We start from the raw sequence: 14,053 nt of genomic DNA, 5'->3' as shown, positions 1-14,053 counted from the left end.
GATTCAATCATTTTCTCTGCCTGAAGTATGTGGGTGACTCCCTGTTGTTTTCAACATAGGATTTTAACAAGGCTTCTTTTTTTTTTTGCTTATGTGGTGCTGAGGAATCGAACCCAGGGCCTCAGGCATGCAAGGCAAGCACTCTACCACTGAGCCACGTTCCCAGCCCTTCAACATGGGATTTTAAGCACACACATACACACACACACACACACACACACACACACACACACACACACACACACACACACACACACACACATACACACGAGACACGTTGTTCAAACCAACTCTTACATGCCCAAGACAAAAAACAGGTAAAATGGGTGACTTTTAATACTTGTTAGTTAGGCTTAGATTGAAAACTATACCAGAAACGGCCTAGAACGGAAGCTTCCTGAGCCCAGCTTCCTGGAAGTAAAGGCCTGAGTAAATGTTCTGGTCTAGAGCCCTATGCTGGGGCTCCAGTTGGGGCCTTTGTCTTTGAACACCCAGCTGTGCTTAGGACACACTCTGTAGGGCACAGGAGGGCACTCACTCACTGCCCCGCCTGGAGATAGGCCTGGATCTGCCCGGCCTCCCATGAGCAGTATCTTCCGTTCCAAGCCAGAACCCACCACTTTCCCCTCTCCCATGGCTGTGGAAGCCAGTTATCTTCCCAACTCAGCCAGGAGTGGCCTGCGGGGCATTTGGTGACTCTGCCTTCTGTCACTACTTAGCACCCAATGTTCACCACTGGTGTCACTGCCTCAGTGGGGCTGAGGACATCTGGAGGATGGACAAGTCTTCCTTCTGCTTCCCACCATGCACCCTGGCATATATAGCTTCCTCAGAAATAAACAGAGGAGTGGATGCTAGTTGTGAGTATGATTTGCTGCCTTTGGGGAGCTGGGGAAAATTAAGATTTTTCATCAGTGCTATGAGAGCTGCTTCTCTAAATGGAAAGTGAATGGTCAACAAATTTCCTGGAAGCCGAGGCCTACATTTCGCCTCCACTGCTTAGCTCAAGCCTTGCAACACAAGAGAGTTGTTCCCAGCAGCACGGAGCAAGGACTGGGCCTGTGCTGGTCATGAAAAACTAGTCTTCTACCTCATCAGCACAGCCTGGAGTGGAAGGAAAGTTGGTTACAAATGGCACTGCCATGGACTATGAACCAACAAAAGACATTCTGGGTTAGTGGAATGCAAATTTCATTCTACAGCAAACCCTTAGCGCACAGCTCTGGAAACAGTAGAGGGGCCCACAACTGTCTCAGTTCAGAAAACACGAGGCTGTTGCCCACATAGTTTGTTTTTACATTTGGTTTTTATATGTTATGTTTTTATGTGGTTTGATAAAAGTCTCATAGACTTTCCTGCTTGGGCCAGCTTGGAACTATGATCCTCAGATCTCAGCCTCTTGAGTAGTTAGGAAACAATCCCATCAAAACAGTAGAAAGCACATTTCATTGTCCTCCCTCTCCCTCCATTCCTGCCGCTCCTTACCCAGAATCACACCGTTGGGCTCCTCTGGGGGCTGCCACACAATCCGCACGGCTGTGAGCCTTACTTCGGGGAACACCAGCCTCACTGGGGGGCCTGGGGCTGAAGGGAAGCAGAGTGTTATAGGGTCCTGAGGCCAGCTTCGTGCTGTGATCACTACTGAGAAGCCACTTTTGGGGGTGGATGTGCCCAAGGCTGCAATGAATGACTTTTGGAACCAAATTGTGTGGTCCTCTAATAATTTGGGGAAAGCACCTCATTTTGATTTTTTTTTTGGTGCTGGTAGTGAGGCTTGAACACTTGTCCTTTAGCTTTTTTACTCAAGGCTGGCACTCTATCACTTGAACCACAGATCTCCTTGTGGCTTCTTGGGGATTAGTTGGAGATAAGAGTCTCAGACATTCCTGCCTGGGCTAGTTTGGAACTGCGATCCTCAGATCTCAGCCTCTTAAGTAACTAGGATTACAGGTGTGGGCCACTGGGGCCTGGTAATACTTTATTCTGAATCCTGCGTGTTTACTTTCCAGATGTTGAAATCTTATATACTATGCTTGCCTGGCACTGGTGAGGATACTGCCCCACAAAGCTGGCATGAGGTTCACTAACTGTCTTTGCAGAGTGTCCACTAAGCTGGAAGTCGAGATTTCATTAATGTGTGTTCAGATTCCACCTGCAGAGTGAGGACAGACAAGGTGGCTTTGGAGTTCCTTCTAACTTTAGATGGGGTTACAGCTCCTGATGAGCCATGTGTCGGTGCCTTTGCTTCCTATTCCTGCCATCCCTCTCCTGCTGTGTCCTAAGAAATTAAGAGCTGATATGTACACATGCACGTGATAATTCTCCTATATGCTTTGGTGCCCCAATAGTTCAGACAGCAATAATGTCTCATAGAACCATGGAATAGGGTTAAGGCCCCCCAGAAAGTCTATTTGCTTAAAATGAATAGGCAAGTTGGTACAAGACCTGTGTGAGAACTTTGGTGGGACTTAATCATGAATTGATTTGCAGGTAAGAGGCGATGGGGAAGGGGCGATCAATGAAGAAACAGAATGATGTGTGGAAGGGCCATTCTGGGAGGGCGAATTCTGCCTCTGGCTATGAACTTGAGAACAGTATTTTAAACTTTGCACATGTGTTATGACACCTCTGTTTGGTAAAATAAATGTTCTGTGGAGGCAGCAGGCTCCCAAGCCAGGACTAATTCACAAGTACGCATGCTCTGACATTGGTCTTATATAGCAGTGATCTGTTGAGCCATCCCTAATGCTGGGCATTTGGATTGCCATAATGAGGAGCAGGGAAGGCGTGTTTATATCAGGCTTGTGAGAGAAGGTGGAAAATTCCACAATGAACCACTATGTCCTTTAGGAAGAACAATGATGCTGGACCTGGTGCCAAGGGACAGTTTCTAAAGTGTTCTAAGCCAGGCCCCAGTGGCTCACATCTGTAATCACAGCTACTCAGGAGGCTGAGATCTGAAGACTGTGGTTCCAAGATAGCCAAGGCAGGAAAGTCCATGAGACTCTTATCTCCACTTAACCACCAAAATGCTGGAACTGGAGCTGTGGCTCAAGTGGTAGAATGCTAGCCTCGAGCAGAAAAGATTCAGGCCCTGAATTCAAGTTCCAGTACTGACACCACTATCCCCTCCCTCATCTCCCCCCACTTAACCCTGGCACACATATCTCTTTTTTATTTGAATAAGTGGGAGGACTTCATGCAGTCTGCAGTGAAAGTATAAGTACTTTGTGTTTCCCCTGTGGATCCCCATCTACCTGAACCTCTGTGTTGGGGAAGACAGAAGAAATATGTGTGGTACTCTGCTCTCCCAAGAGGCCAAGCCCAGCTCAGGTATTCTCCAACAAAGGAGAGGTGGTTTCTTTCTGGGGAGTGGGGACTGCGTGTTTGGGGCTCATTGGTTCCTTCACAAAGATGCTTAGGCAAGCCTGCAGTTATCGCACTTATATTACACGGTCTGGCCCTCAGGTGGGTGTTTTGGGGACTCAGTCTTTTCCCCCCTCTAACATATTCATTGCAGTCTGCTTAATAATGAAAATGTGAAGGAGCTAACCTTTAAGTGTTTGCCATCCACAAGGTGGAAAAACATATTTACTAATGATTTAGACTTCCATAAAAACAAAGATGGCAAGATGTGCTTGTTACTCAGTCTGGATATACAGGGGCCTGGGGACCCTGGGAGCCGTCAAACACACTGCTCCACACGTGGGAACGTGTAATTATCTCTTATAATGCAAACGGTGAGACTCGGCAGTCCCATGAGAAGCAGGCACATGGGGCCAGAGAGGATTTTTAACTGGATTTGTGCAGGTGCCATCCAGAGGAACAGCTCCCATTTTACAGCCTGGCCCCTCTCTTGCCAGCACTGCCCACGGCAAAGTTACGATCGGAATTCTGCATAGGTTCATAATCAGGCTGTAAAAATCCACTCCAGGCTGAAATTGGCCATATAAATGCTCAGTGACTGAAAAACAATTTTGTTTTGTTTCTCTCAACTGGAAAAAAAAAAAACCGGTTTGGAAAATTACATTACAAACGATCACAGTCCAAATTGTTTGGATTGGAAAAGCAAGCCTGGGAAGCAGTAAGGCCAACGTGGGGGGCACCAGCCATGCACGTACCGTCATCTTTGGTGCGCTCGAGGATGAGGGGCAAGCTGGGGACCCCGTTCCCAATGCGGGTGAATGCCAGCACTTGGAGCTCATACAGCACGAATTTGCGCAGGCCAGCCAGCAGTGCCGACTGGGTGTGGTTCCCTCGTACCACGTGGCTCCGGGGCTCTTGGTCCAGGTCTTTGGCTCGGTACAGAATCTGAGGTATCAACACGCAAGCGCAGATGGTCATGCTACTGTGGGTTTAGGAAGTGGCCTTGGCAGGCCCTGGCTCACTATCATAAGGCCACTGCGGATTTCTCCGGGGGGTGGGAAGGGGGGGAGCCATGAAGGCTTTTGGATCTAACTTCTATGCACTGGCACTCGGGGAGAAGGAGGACCATGAAGCAATTGTCCTCCGGAATGGAAGCTTGTGTTCCTAACTCAGCCCACAGCTTAGCGAGCTGGAAGCCTGGCTGCCATTTGCACGAGCTGAAGCCCTCATCGCAGACGTGGCAGCTTCATTCACCAGAGCAGAGTCCATCATGTGCACAGAGGCTTTTGCCTCCTTTGAGAGGAGCTTGCTTTCCCAGTCCCACAGATGCTGGGTTCTTGCCCTGGAACACCTGCTGTTCTCAAGAGGACCTGAGGCTCTACTCTCCTGTGCCACAAGCACAGCCATCTTTTTTTTTTTTTTTTTTTTTTCTGGTTGTGGGGCCTGAATTCTGGGCCTGGGCACTGTCCCTCAGCTCTTCAGTTCAAGGCTAATGCTCTACTACTTGAGACACTTCCGGCTTTTTGCTTATGTGGTGCTAAGGAATCAAACCCAGGGCCTCATGCATATAAGGCAAGCACTCTACCACTGAGCCACCTTCCCAGCCCCAAGCATGGTCATCTTAAGAGATGCTCTTCAAGCTTTTCCCCTCGCTCCTCAGCTCCAAAGTTCTAGCCAGCATAGCCTCTTGTGACTGCTCTTAAGACTATGGCTCCAAAGCAATGCAGCAGAGCTCTGGGACCTAGGAATGGGGCATGGACCACTCAGTGGGACTGCCACATGTCACAGCTGTTACTGATTACCATGTATGATAGGACCATGTCCTGTGTCACAGAATTGTCATGTATCATGGGATTACCATGCCACACATCACAAACTAGCATACCTCACCAGCCTGCCATGGGTCATGGATCCAGAAGGGTGCAGTTCAGATGTCCAGACAAGAGGGAAGATGTGTGAGGACAGGTGGTGGTGGGGGCGGGGCGGGAATAAGCTATACAATGGAGACAAGAGGAGTCTACACCCAGAGCCCACAACGCAGTGCATGAGAGAAGCACAGCCTTTCTGGTCACTCCAGGGAAGTTCATGGAGCCCTTAGCACCTTTGATTCTCATGCCAACTCTGGGAAGTAGTTCCTGTCATTGTTTCCATTTCACAAGCGAGGAGCCGGAGGAAAGAGTCTGGTAACTGGCTGGAGAGGGCAGGGCCTGAGTGCGTTTCGCTTCACTGTGGGTCTGGCATTTGACAGGCAGTTATACCAATGCCTCATTCCTAGACTGTGGTGAGCTCAGCTAAGGCAGCTGCTGGACAGTCAGGAAACGGCCCCGTGTGGTCTGTCTGTGACAGGAGTGGGCGTGGGGTTTCCTAGCAGCTGGGTGAGCAGAGGAGGTGACAGTCACACATACCTTATAGCCCAGGATCAGCCCATTCTGGTCCTGCTCGGGGACGGAGCTCCATGTCAGCAGGATCTGGGTGGAGCTGACAGCCTGGGCAGATACATTGGCAGGGGCGGCCGAGGGAACTGCAAAGAACGCATTACACAATGGGCATCAGAACTCTACAGGCTTCTACAAATAAAGATCCAATTTCCATCCAAATCATCAAGTTGTCCTTGAGATAGCAACGCATTTTGAGTGTTCTGTAGGGATCAGATCAAACCTGCAGGCACGGAACAGATATGTAAATCTCTCTATATTAGCAACCAGTTCCATAAACCCTAGGTATTTAGAACTTAGATTTTACCTGAGTCCATTCAGCGAGAAAATAAGCTTGGTCTGCTTTCTGTAATGCCTTGTGGAACTGCGGGCTTTCATCCTGAAGAGGAAACCCTCCCTTTCACAGCGATGCCAGCTTGCAGGCCCCGCAACAGAGGGCGATGGGGACAGGCTGGCCATGCAGAGCGGGGGCGGTGGGGGGGACACAGAGAGAGGGAAAAGGAGGTCGTCTCATTGGCACCCCAGATTCCTAAGGGAATTTCATTCTCACAGTGACCCTATAAGGCAGGGATCATTGGCCCCTTTCTATAGATGAGCTCTGGAAGGTAGAGCAAATCACACTCCACCCTTTTGGCCCTCATGCTTGTAAGGATATTTTCCTACTTCTATGCAACTGTGGCACTGTCATGTAACTAACTGTCTCAACAGCCGGACCAGGATGCCCATATAATGTATGGAAAGGCAACAGTAAAACCTTACAGACATGGGCTTTATATTCCAGATAATCTCAATTACTTCACTAATTTTCTTGTGGAGCATTTACACTTGAAAGGCTGTTCAGATAGGAAAAGACAGACCTGGACAAGTTCTAAGCTAGTGAGAGGGGATGCTTGGTTTGGAACTGCATCTGGGCAAAGTGGTCACACCATACCTTAGCACCCCTTCCATCAGGGTCACTTCAAGGTCACTCTATCTTTCATACAAGCTGTAGGGGATAGAGCTTGGGGATGAGGGTGACCCAGTTATGCCCCTTCTCCCCAACCTCAGGAATTTTCCCAGAGGGGAAATCATGGCTAGACTCTCAGGAGGGCTGTGCTCCCCAAGAAGGGCTGGTGCCCAGTCCAGGGGTTCTGGAGACCCAGTCTCTCCCCTTCCTTTTTTTTTTTTTAAATGTTTTTTTATTGTAAAAATAGTGTACAGATGGGTTATAGTTACATGAGTAAGGATCCTCTTCCTTTTTGTAGCTACACAAAGGACCTCTCCTGTCTGCTTGGCTTTAGCAGGGCAGGTGAGTGAGTGTGTCCAATGAGCTAGGAGAGGTTAGCCCAGCCAGGATCAATCTCAGGGGCCCATCTTACATTGCAAAGGGAAGTCAGTCATCAGCCCAAACAGTGGATGAACTTTCTTCCCAAACATGTCAGTAAAGGGTCATTGCTGCAGTTATTCAGTCATTCAGTGGATGAACTGATATGTCATAGAGAAGGTCGATTTCTAGTTTTAAGTTTTACTCAGCTCTGGGAAGGGAAAGAGGCCTGTCCCACAACCCCAGGCCCTAAATGTCTTCCAGCTGCAGTGTCCTGTGACTCACACTCCCCAGGCCTGGAGGGGCTCTCAGCAGGAACCTAAAATGCCAACAAGACTGTGGCTAGAAAATGGATTATACTTATGCATAGTTTATTGAAAGCAAAAAATGTGTAATTAGTCTGTAACCCTAGCTACTCGGGAAGCTGAGAGAAAAATCACATTTTGAGGCCAGGTCAGGCAGAAACCTTTGTGAAATCCTATCTTGAAAGCAGCCAGCAAAAATACATACATATATACATATTTTTAAAAACACACCCCAAACAGCTGGGCACTGGTGGCTCATACCTGCAAATACTAGCTATTCAGGAGGCTGAGATCTGAGGATCATGGTTTGAAGCCATCCCAGGCAGGAAAGCCCCTGAGACTCCTCCCTCTAATTAATCAGCAAAAAGCTAGAAGTGGGGCTATGGCTCAAGTGGTAAAGCACTAGCTGTGAGCAAAAAAGCTCAGGGGCAGTGCCCAGGCCCTGAGTTCAAGCTCTAAAACTAGCACAAGAAAAGAAATGTGAGCCTATATATTGATCAGATTTACTTTTCTGACTTTATTGAGAACAAGAAACCCCTAGGGTGCTATATGCCCTCAGCAGTAGTGCTGTATTCTAAAAACTCCGCCCTTGTCTGAAAAACACCAGGCCATCGTCATAGCAACCCAAATGGTCCATCTCTCAGACCATCACTCTTTCCTGCTTTGAAACTCAAGTGTTCAGTTTCCACTACAGACCTGCAAATCATCACTGATTTATTTCCTCAGATGGGCTCCTATGTGCATCCATTCACAAAGGACCATCTATGCTCCCAAGGAAGGAGGGCAGCCTGGTGACTTACAGCCCAGATGCTGTACTCTCAACATGGCTGAGTTTCTCACAAAGAGAGAGCTAGGAAGGGCTCTTAAAGATGAAGAAAATGGCAGAGTTCAGAATTAAAATTCAGTGAATTCAACTACCACCAGGACAGACTCTGCCATCTGGTTACAAGGTATGGTTTTTATGGACTGAAAAGGAAAAATCCTAGCCTCAAAAATTGTGAGTCAGATTTGATATCTAATCTGTCATCTTAAATTTTCGGACTTTCTCAGAAATTCCCCTTTCATACAAAACATTTAACCAGAAGTGGTGCTGTGGCTCAAGTGGTAGAGTGCTAGCCTTGAGCTGAAGAGCTGAGGGACAGTGCTCAGGCCCAGAGTTCAAGCCCCATGACTGACAAAAAAAAAAAACCCACAAAAACTACAAAACTTTGTGAATTTTCTCCTTGTCCACCATGTTTTCCTTCCTCCAGGATTTCCTACCGTTGTTCCTAATGTGGTCTCTTGATTTTTATGGCCTCATTTATTTTTTATATTATATCATAGAATGTTACCTGTTAGATTGAACTCACTTCAAATCTACAAATTCATTTAATGTGGTTCAGAATGTTCTGCCCTGTGTTTATAACCCTTTTTTTTAAATTGTGAAAATGCTGTACAGAGGGGTTACAATTACATGGGCAAGATAATGAGTACATTTCTTATCAAGCATTGTTGCCTCCTCCTTTGTTTCCCCTTCCCATCCCTTCCCACCCCCCCTTCCCCCGCAAATTGTCAAGTTCATTTTTCAACATAACGATTTGTACTACAGCCTTTTTTTTTTCGAAAAAGTATTTCTGCAAACTATACTGTGTGTGTGTGTGTGTGTGTGCGCGCGTGCGTGTGCGCGCGTTGCTCCAGGGGCTGAACTCAGAAAATCTGGTCATTGTGCTTGAACTTTTTTCTCAGGCTGGCACTTGAACCACAGCTCTAATTCTGGCCTTTTGGTGGTTAACTGGAGATAATCTCACAGACATTCCTGCCTAGATTGGCTTTGAACCACAACCCTCAGATCTCAGCCTCCTGAGTAGCTGGGATTAGAGGCAGAAGCCACCAGTGCCCAGCTTCATTATGGTTTTGCTATACATTTTGCTAATGGCTAATGATGTTGAGCATGTTTTCATGTGCTTGTTAGTTGTTTGTCTATCACATCTGGAGAAATGTTTATTCAGACTTTTGCCCAAGTTTTAATTAGACTATTTGTCTTTTCTTTGTGAATTGGAAAGCTTTATATATCCTAGATCCAAACATCTTATGAGGCATAGGATTTGAAAATATTTTCTTCCATTTGGGATTTTAAAAGTTTCCATTTTCTGTGTGATATTCTTTGACATATAGATGTTTTCATTCTGGTAAAGCCTGATTTATCTGTATTCCCCCGCTTTTGTTGTTTGTGCTTTCATTTCTGAGTGTCTCTGTAGAACCCCAACCTGGGGCAAGATTTGACCTTCTGCCTTCCCATCCTGTCTCAGCAGACACAGACAACCATCTGAGGGCAGGTGCTTCTGTTTCCTTACAGAGGAGCATGGAGCCTCACTCCACAGTCCATGGGGATGAAGCCTCAAATGTCAACTCCTAAAAGTCCAGATAGACCCAAGCGGTCCATCCACCCTCCCGGCTCTGCCCAGCACTTATGACCTGTCATCTGGTTCCTTTTATGTCCTCTCCATGTAGAGACATCACTGTTTCCTTTCTGAGTACAATGAAGAGCTTGAAAGTTCAAGAAATACACTTTATCCACAATTTTCTAGATATAGCAAATGTTTCTACAAGCAATATTTTGTTGGTCAGACTATTTCTGGATTTGGAAACATCCCTTAATATCCATTTCTTTGTCACATAGATTTAGATAGTAAAGACAATAGAGCTTTTAAAAACCACAGAAGCGAGCAGACTTTATCTCAAAAGCTACCCAGCAGCTCTGCGGGTAGAGGTGGGAGGACTGCAGAACGAAGCCAGGCCTGGCAAAAAATGTGAGACCCTATCTGAAAAACAAACTAAAGCAAAAAGAGGCTGGAGATGTGGCTCAAGTGACAGAACATCTAAAGTGTGAGAGCCTGAGATCAAACCCTAGTCCTGTAAAAACACCCCACTCAACCCCCAATTACAGTTGCCACCTGAGCCTCAGTGTGTCCTTGATCTGTTCTCTCTGAAAGCCGAAGCTGCAGCCCTAGAAAACCTAGTTTGGGAAAACCCTTCTCTGAATGCCAGTTCTCTCCGAAGCCCACAGGTTGTCACAATCAAAGGCTCCCCTTGGTGGGTCCCTGACTGTAGTTCTGTGTCTCCTGCTGCTGTTTAATTGTCCCCAACCCCTCCTGGCCTGGAGAAGAGGAGGAAGAAATACAGTCATATCCCTTGTGAGGACATTGGCTCAGAGCCTGACTACCAGTGTACTGAGGTCAAGTTGAAATCTAAGCATATCCCACGTCACCCCATGGAGGACAGTCACCCACTGGACAGCGGCTCCCACCTCACGTGCACCAAGGGTGAGAAATCAAGAGTGTGTCAAGTGACTGACTGCTGGGGGGGCTACTGTTACTGCAGCAAGTCAGTGAACATACCACCTGCATTCTTCTCTCTATAGTGGTGGGCCATAGTGCCTTGGATGTTGGACTCCCTGGAGCATCTTTACACTCTTGATGATTTTCACCACATATAGTGGAAATTATCCCTAACCTGGAATGTTAAAATGAGAGTCCAGCCCCACTGAGAATTCACCATCAACTTCAAATGAGTGGCTTAGGACACGAATGAAGTTGCAGTTAAATGTTCAGCAAAGGCTGGTCCTAACCTGTGGGCAGGGAGCTTGCCAAACCCAGTGATAAGTGGCCCAAGCCAGCTAGCTGCCATGAACCTGGCATTTGGAGAGTCAGGGCCACGGGCTCCACCCCTGGATCAGCATTGACTTGTTCTCACCGGATTCCCGTGTCCGGCCCCGCACCAGCTCACTCCAGGGCCCAGCCCCGATGGCGTTGAAGGCCTGCATCTGTAGCTCGTACTCGGTCCACTCCTCTAGCTCCTCAATGGTGAGCTCCCTCTCCAGCCGGTCGTTGACAGTTTGGGCGAGTGCTGAAGATGGGAGGTCTGAGCGCCAGTACTTCACCCTATAGCCCACAGACTCAGGGTTCCCATTGTACTGGGAATCGGGCAGCGGCTGTCAAGGTACAAGGGGCTATGGTGAGCTGACCCCTTAAACAGGCTGCTTTTCAAGGCCTGGAAAGGGCCAATTCTACTTAAACCACTTTCTTGGTTGGGGGATAGCTTTAGGACTTTCTATTATCCTCCCCCCTCCGTGCCCCTTCTCCCTCCTCCTACCCCCCCTCCCGGCTCCAGGGAAACTTTTATTAATGAGACCAAACCTTGTCAGTAATTTAGCTGGACCTAATTTCTTTTAATCCACGTAGGCTTAATTTGGTGTGGGGGAAATATTCTGATCAAACATTGGACCGGCTCTCTTACAAATGCTGAGTATTGGTGCCATATTGACTGAGCTTAAGAGCTTACCAGTCCTGCAGGTAGCCCCAACCATGTTCCCCCAGTTCTAAGAAAAGAGAGTAAGCACTAATGAAAAAGAAATCCTGGGCTGTCCTGAGATCCTGCACTGATTGTACAATGCACATTCCCGGGTTCCTTGAAGAGCCTTCTCCAGATGCGGCCTAAGAGCAACTCCCTACCAGCCCTACTCACCACCCAGCGCAGGCGCAGGCTGGTCTCGCTGGCTGTGCGCACGGTGATGCTGCTGGGCGCCACATCTGGTGGGGCCTGCAGGGTCTGGATAACGCGGGAGGACTGGCTGAAGGGGCTTGGACCAACAATGTTCACTTGTCGCATCCGAAATCTAGAGGGGAAATAGGTGACATGTGTCAGCCATGACTGGGTCTCCAGGGAAGGGCACAGGAGTATGTCCCCCTGTACCACAGAGGCCATGGGAAAAAATGCAGATTACAAACACAGCCCTTCTCCCAAAGACCTTTCAAAGATTGATCTCTTGCAAGTTCATGAGGCTAAATTCCCAAGGTAAGCAGAACAGAATGGGGAAAATAGGCAAAGATCTATGCTACTCACTGTCACTGGCTGACTCCAGTTTAGGAACCCTAGTAAAGTAAGTTGAGGTAAGTTAGATGAGTGTGTGTGTGTGTGTGTGTGTGTGTGTGTGTGTGTGTGTGTGTGTGTGTGTGTGTGTGTGTGTGTGTTGGTACTAGGGCTTGAACTCAAGGCTTGGGTGCTATCCCTTAGCTTTTCTACTCAAGGATGGCACTCTACTACTTGAGCCACAGCTCCATTTCCCACTTTTTGGTGATTAATTGGAAATATGACTCTCAAGAACCTACCTAGGCTGGCTTTGAACCGTGAGCCTCTGATTTCTGCCTTCTAAATCGCTATGATTATAGGTGTGAGCTACTGTGGCTGGCTTGAGTAGATACTCTTTAAGGGCTAGATAATGCTTTTCTGTATCTTCATTATCTGTATGTATAATTATTCAAGACTGACTTACATATAATAAAAAAAACCCTAAGCATGGGTACACACATCTATTACAGAGGGTCCCCAAATTTATATGAATTCAAGATAGGGACTCTGACTCTTAATCACAGTTTCTGATCTTTGCAATAATTACACAGCTTCAGCTAATTTCACATGACAAGTCTTGAATCCCAGTGACTCATTTTAAGCTAAATGTTTTTTTTCCTCTAAAAATGAGCGTATTGTGTCTTGAATCATCTGCTCTTAGCTTAGGAATGATGTTAACATGAGCAGACATTTAAACATCTCTCTCATTAGTTTTCTTTCATTTTTTAAAAATTCTAACTTTGGTATTGTACTGAACAAAAAAAAAAAGGCTCTTCACAAAGATGTAATTTCACCTTTCACTCCTTGAATTAGGAATTCATATCCTTTCATTCCCAAAGCTCACAAGTTGTATCCATCCAGGCAGAACAATGACACTATCAAACCCCACTTCTGGCAATAACTGGAAGTTCTGTCTCCCTCAAGGATCTTACGGGAAGTTAAAACATCACTAACAGCTCATGATGGCTCTACCCTTTGTGAAGGCCAAGGATTTACTGCTTGGAGAAGTTTCAGGAGCAAGAGGTGAAATTTAAATGGCGTGTTGAGAACTTGATTAGAGATTGGCCACTCTGGGGTCCTGGGAGAGGAGAGCAGAGGGTCCCCCAGGACATCTGTTTTGCATGCAGCAAGCTAACATTCCCCAAAAAAGGCTGGTCCCAGCTGAGCTTTGCAGAGAAAAGTGCCACATCCTCACTGCTGGGCTATTATGCCAAATATACAAGCGAGCCCCTTCTACACAGTGGTTGGCTGGGAATGAGTTTCCCTGCAATAATACTCAGAAGGCACTGTGTGAGACCCCACCACTGGCGGCGTATCAGCTGCAGCTCTCACCTGTAGTGAGTGTACGGTGTGAGGTTTGGGATCTCCAGCATCTGGGCATCAGGCTCATTCTCCTCCTCGTAAAGGCTGATCCACTCCTCCTCATCACCGATGGCTCCGACCTATGGAACGGGATCTTGACATGAGATGGAGATGCCCTGGGGACTGTGGCTGTCAGGTATCCCATATGCACCTGGCTGTGTGTGGTGAGCCAAGCAGAGCCTCAGCAGGCCCCACATCCTGTACACACTGAGTCCTGAATGTATCCTTCTCAGGCCTTTAAGATATAGCCTCTTGCTTTGTCCACCACTGGGTCTGGATGGGTTTTAGATCCAAGATCACAAGGAACTGAGCCCCAGAGGCCAAGGCTGATGGAAAGGACCATGCAGAGTTCTGTCCTTCCTCCTATGTGACAGGTCAGGACTCAGAGGTCCAGA

General features: G+C 47.4%; 1 protein-coding gene across 4 annotated transcripts in view; it reads right to left on the bottom strand.

Moving 5' to 3' along the window:
• Positions 1-14,053, bottom strand: part of Sdk1 (sidekick cell adhesion molecule 1) — an 824,227-nt gene that overhangs the window by 102,379 nt on the left and 707,795 nt on the right. For 3 of the 4 annotated variants that reach the window (XM_070033470.1, XM_070033473.1, XM_070033471.1), the window contains exons 23-28: positions 13,629-13,738; positions 11,913-12,063; positions 11,142-11,379; positions 5,772-5,887; positions 4,122-4,311; positions 1,486-1,584 (exon numbers count right to left, since the gene is read on the bottom strand). In XM_070033470.1, the coding sequence (XP_069889571.1) occupies positions 1,486-1,584; positions 4,122-4,311; positions 5,772-5,887; positions 11,142-11,379; positions 11,913-12,063; positions 13,629-13,738 (904 nt within the window). Of the gene's footprint in view, positions 1-1,485; positions 1,585-4,121; positions 4,312-5,771; positions 5,888-6,108; positions 6,151-11,141; positions 11,380-11,912; positions 12,064-13,628; positions 13,739-14,053 lie in introns of those variants that run through there. The other variant, XM_070033472.1, reaches the window with a different exon arrangement.

Source organism: Dipodomys merriami, unplaced genomic scaffold, assembly GCF_024711535.1.
Source record: "Dipodomys merriami isolate MVZ:Mamm:240054 unplaced genomic scaffold, mDipMer1.0.p SCAF_22, whole genome shotgun sequence".
Lineage (NCBI taxonomy): Eukaryota > Metazoa > Chordata > Mammalia > Rodentia > Heteromyidae > Dipodomys > Dipodomys merriami.
The sequence above is the reverse complement of the archived record's forward strand: the minus strand, read 5'-3'. Positions and strand labels throughout refer to the sequence as shown.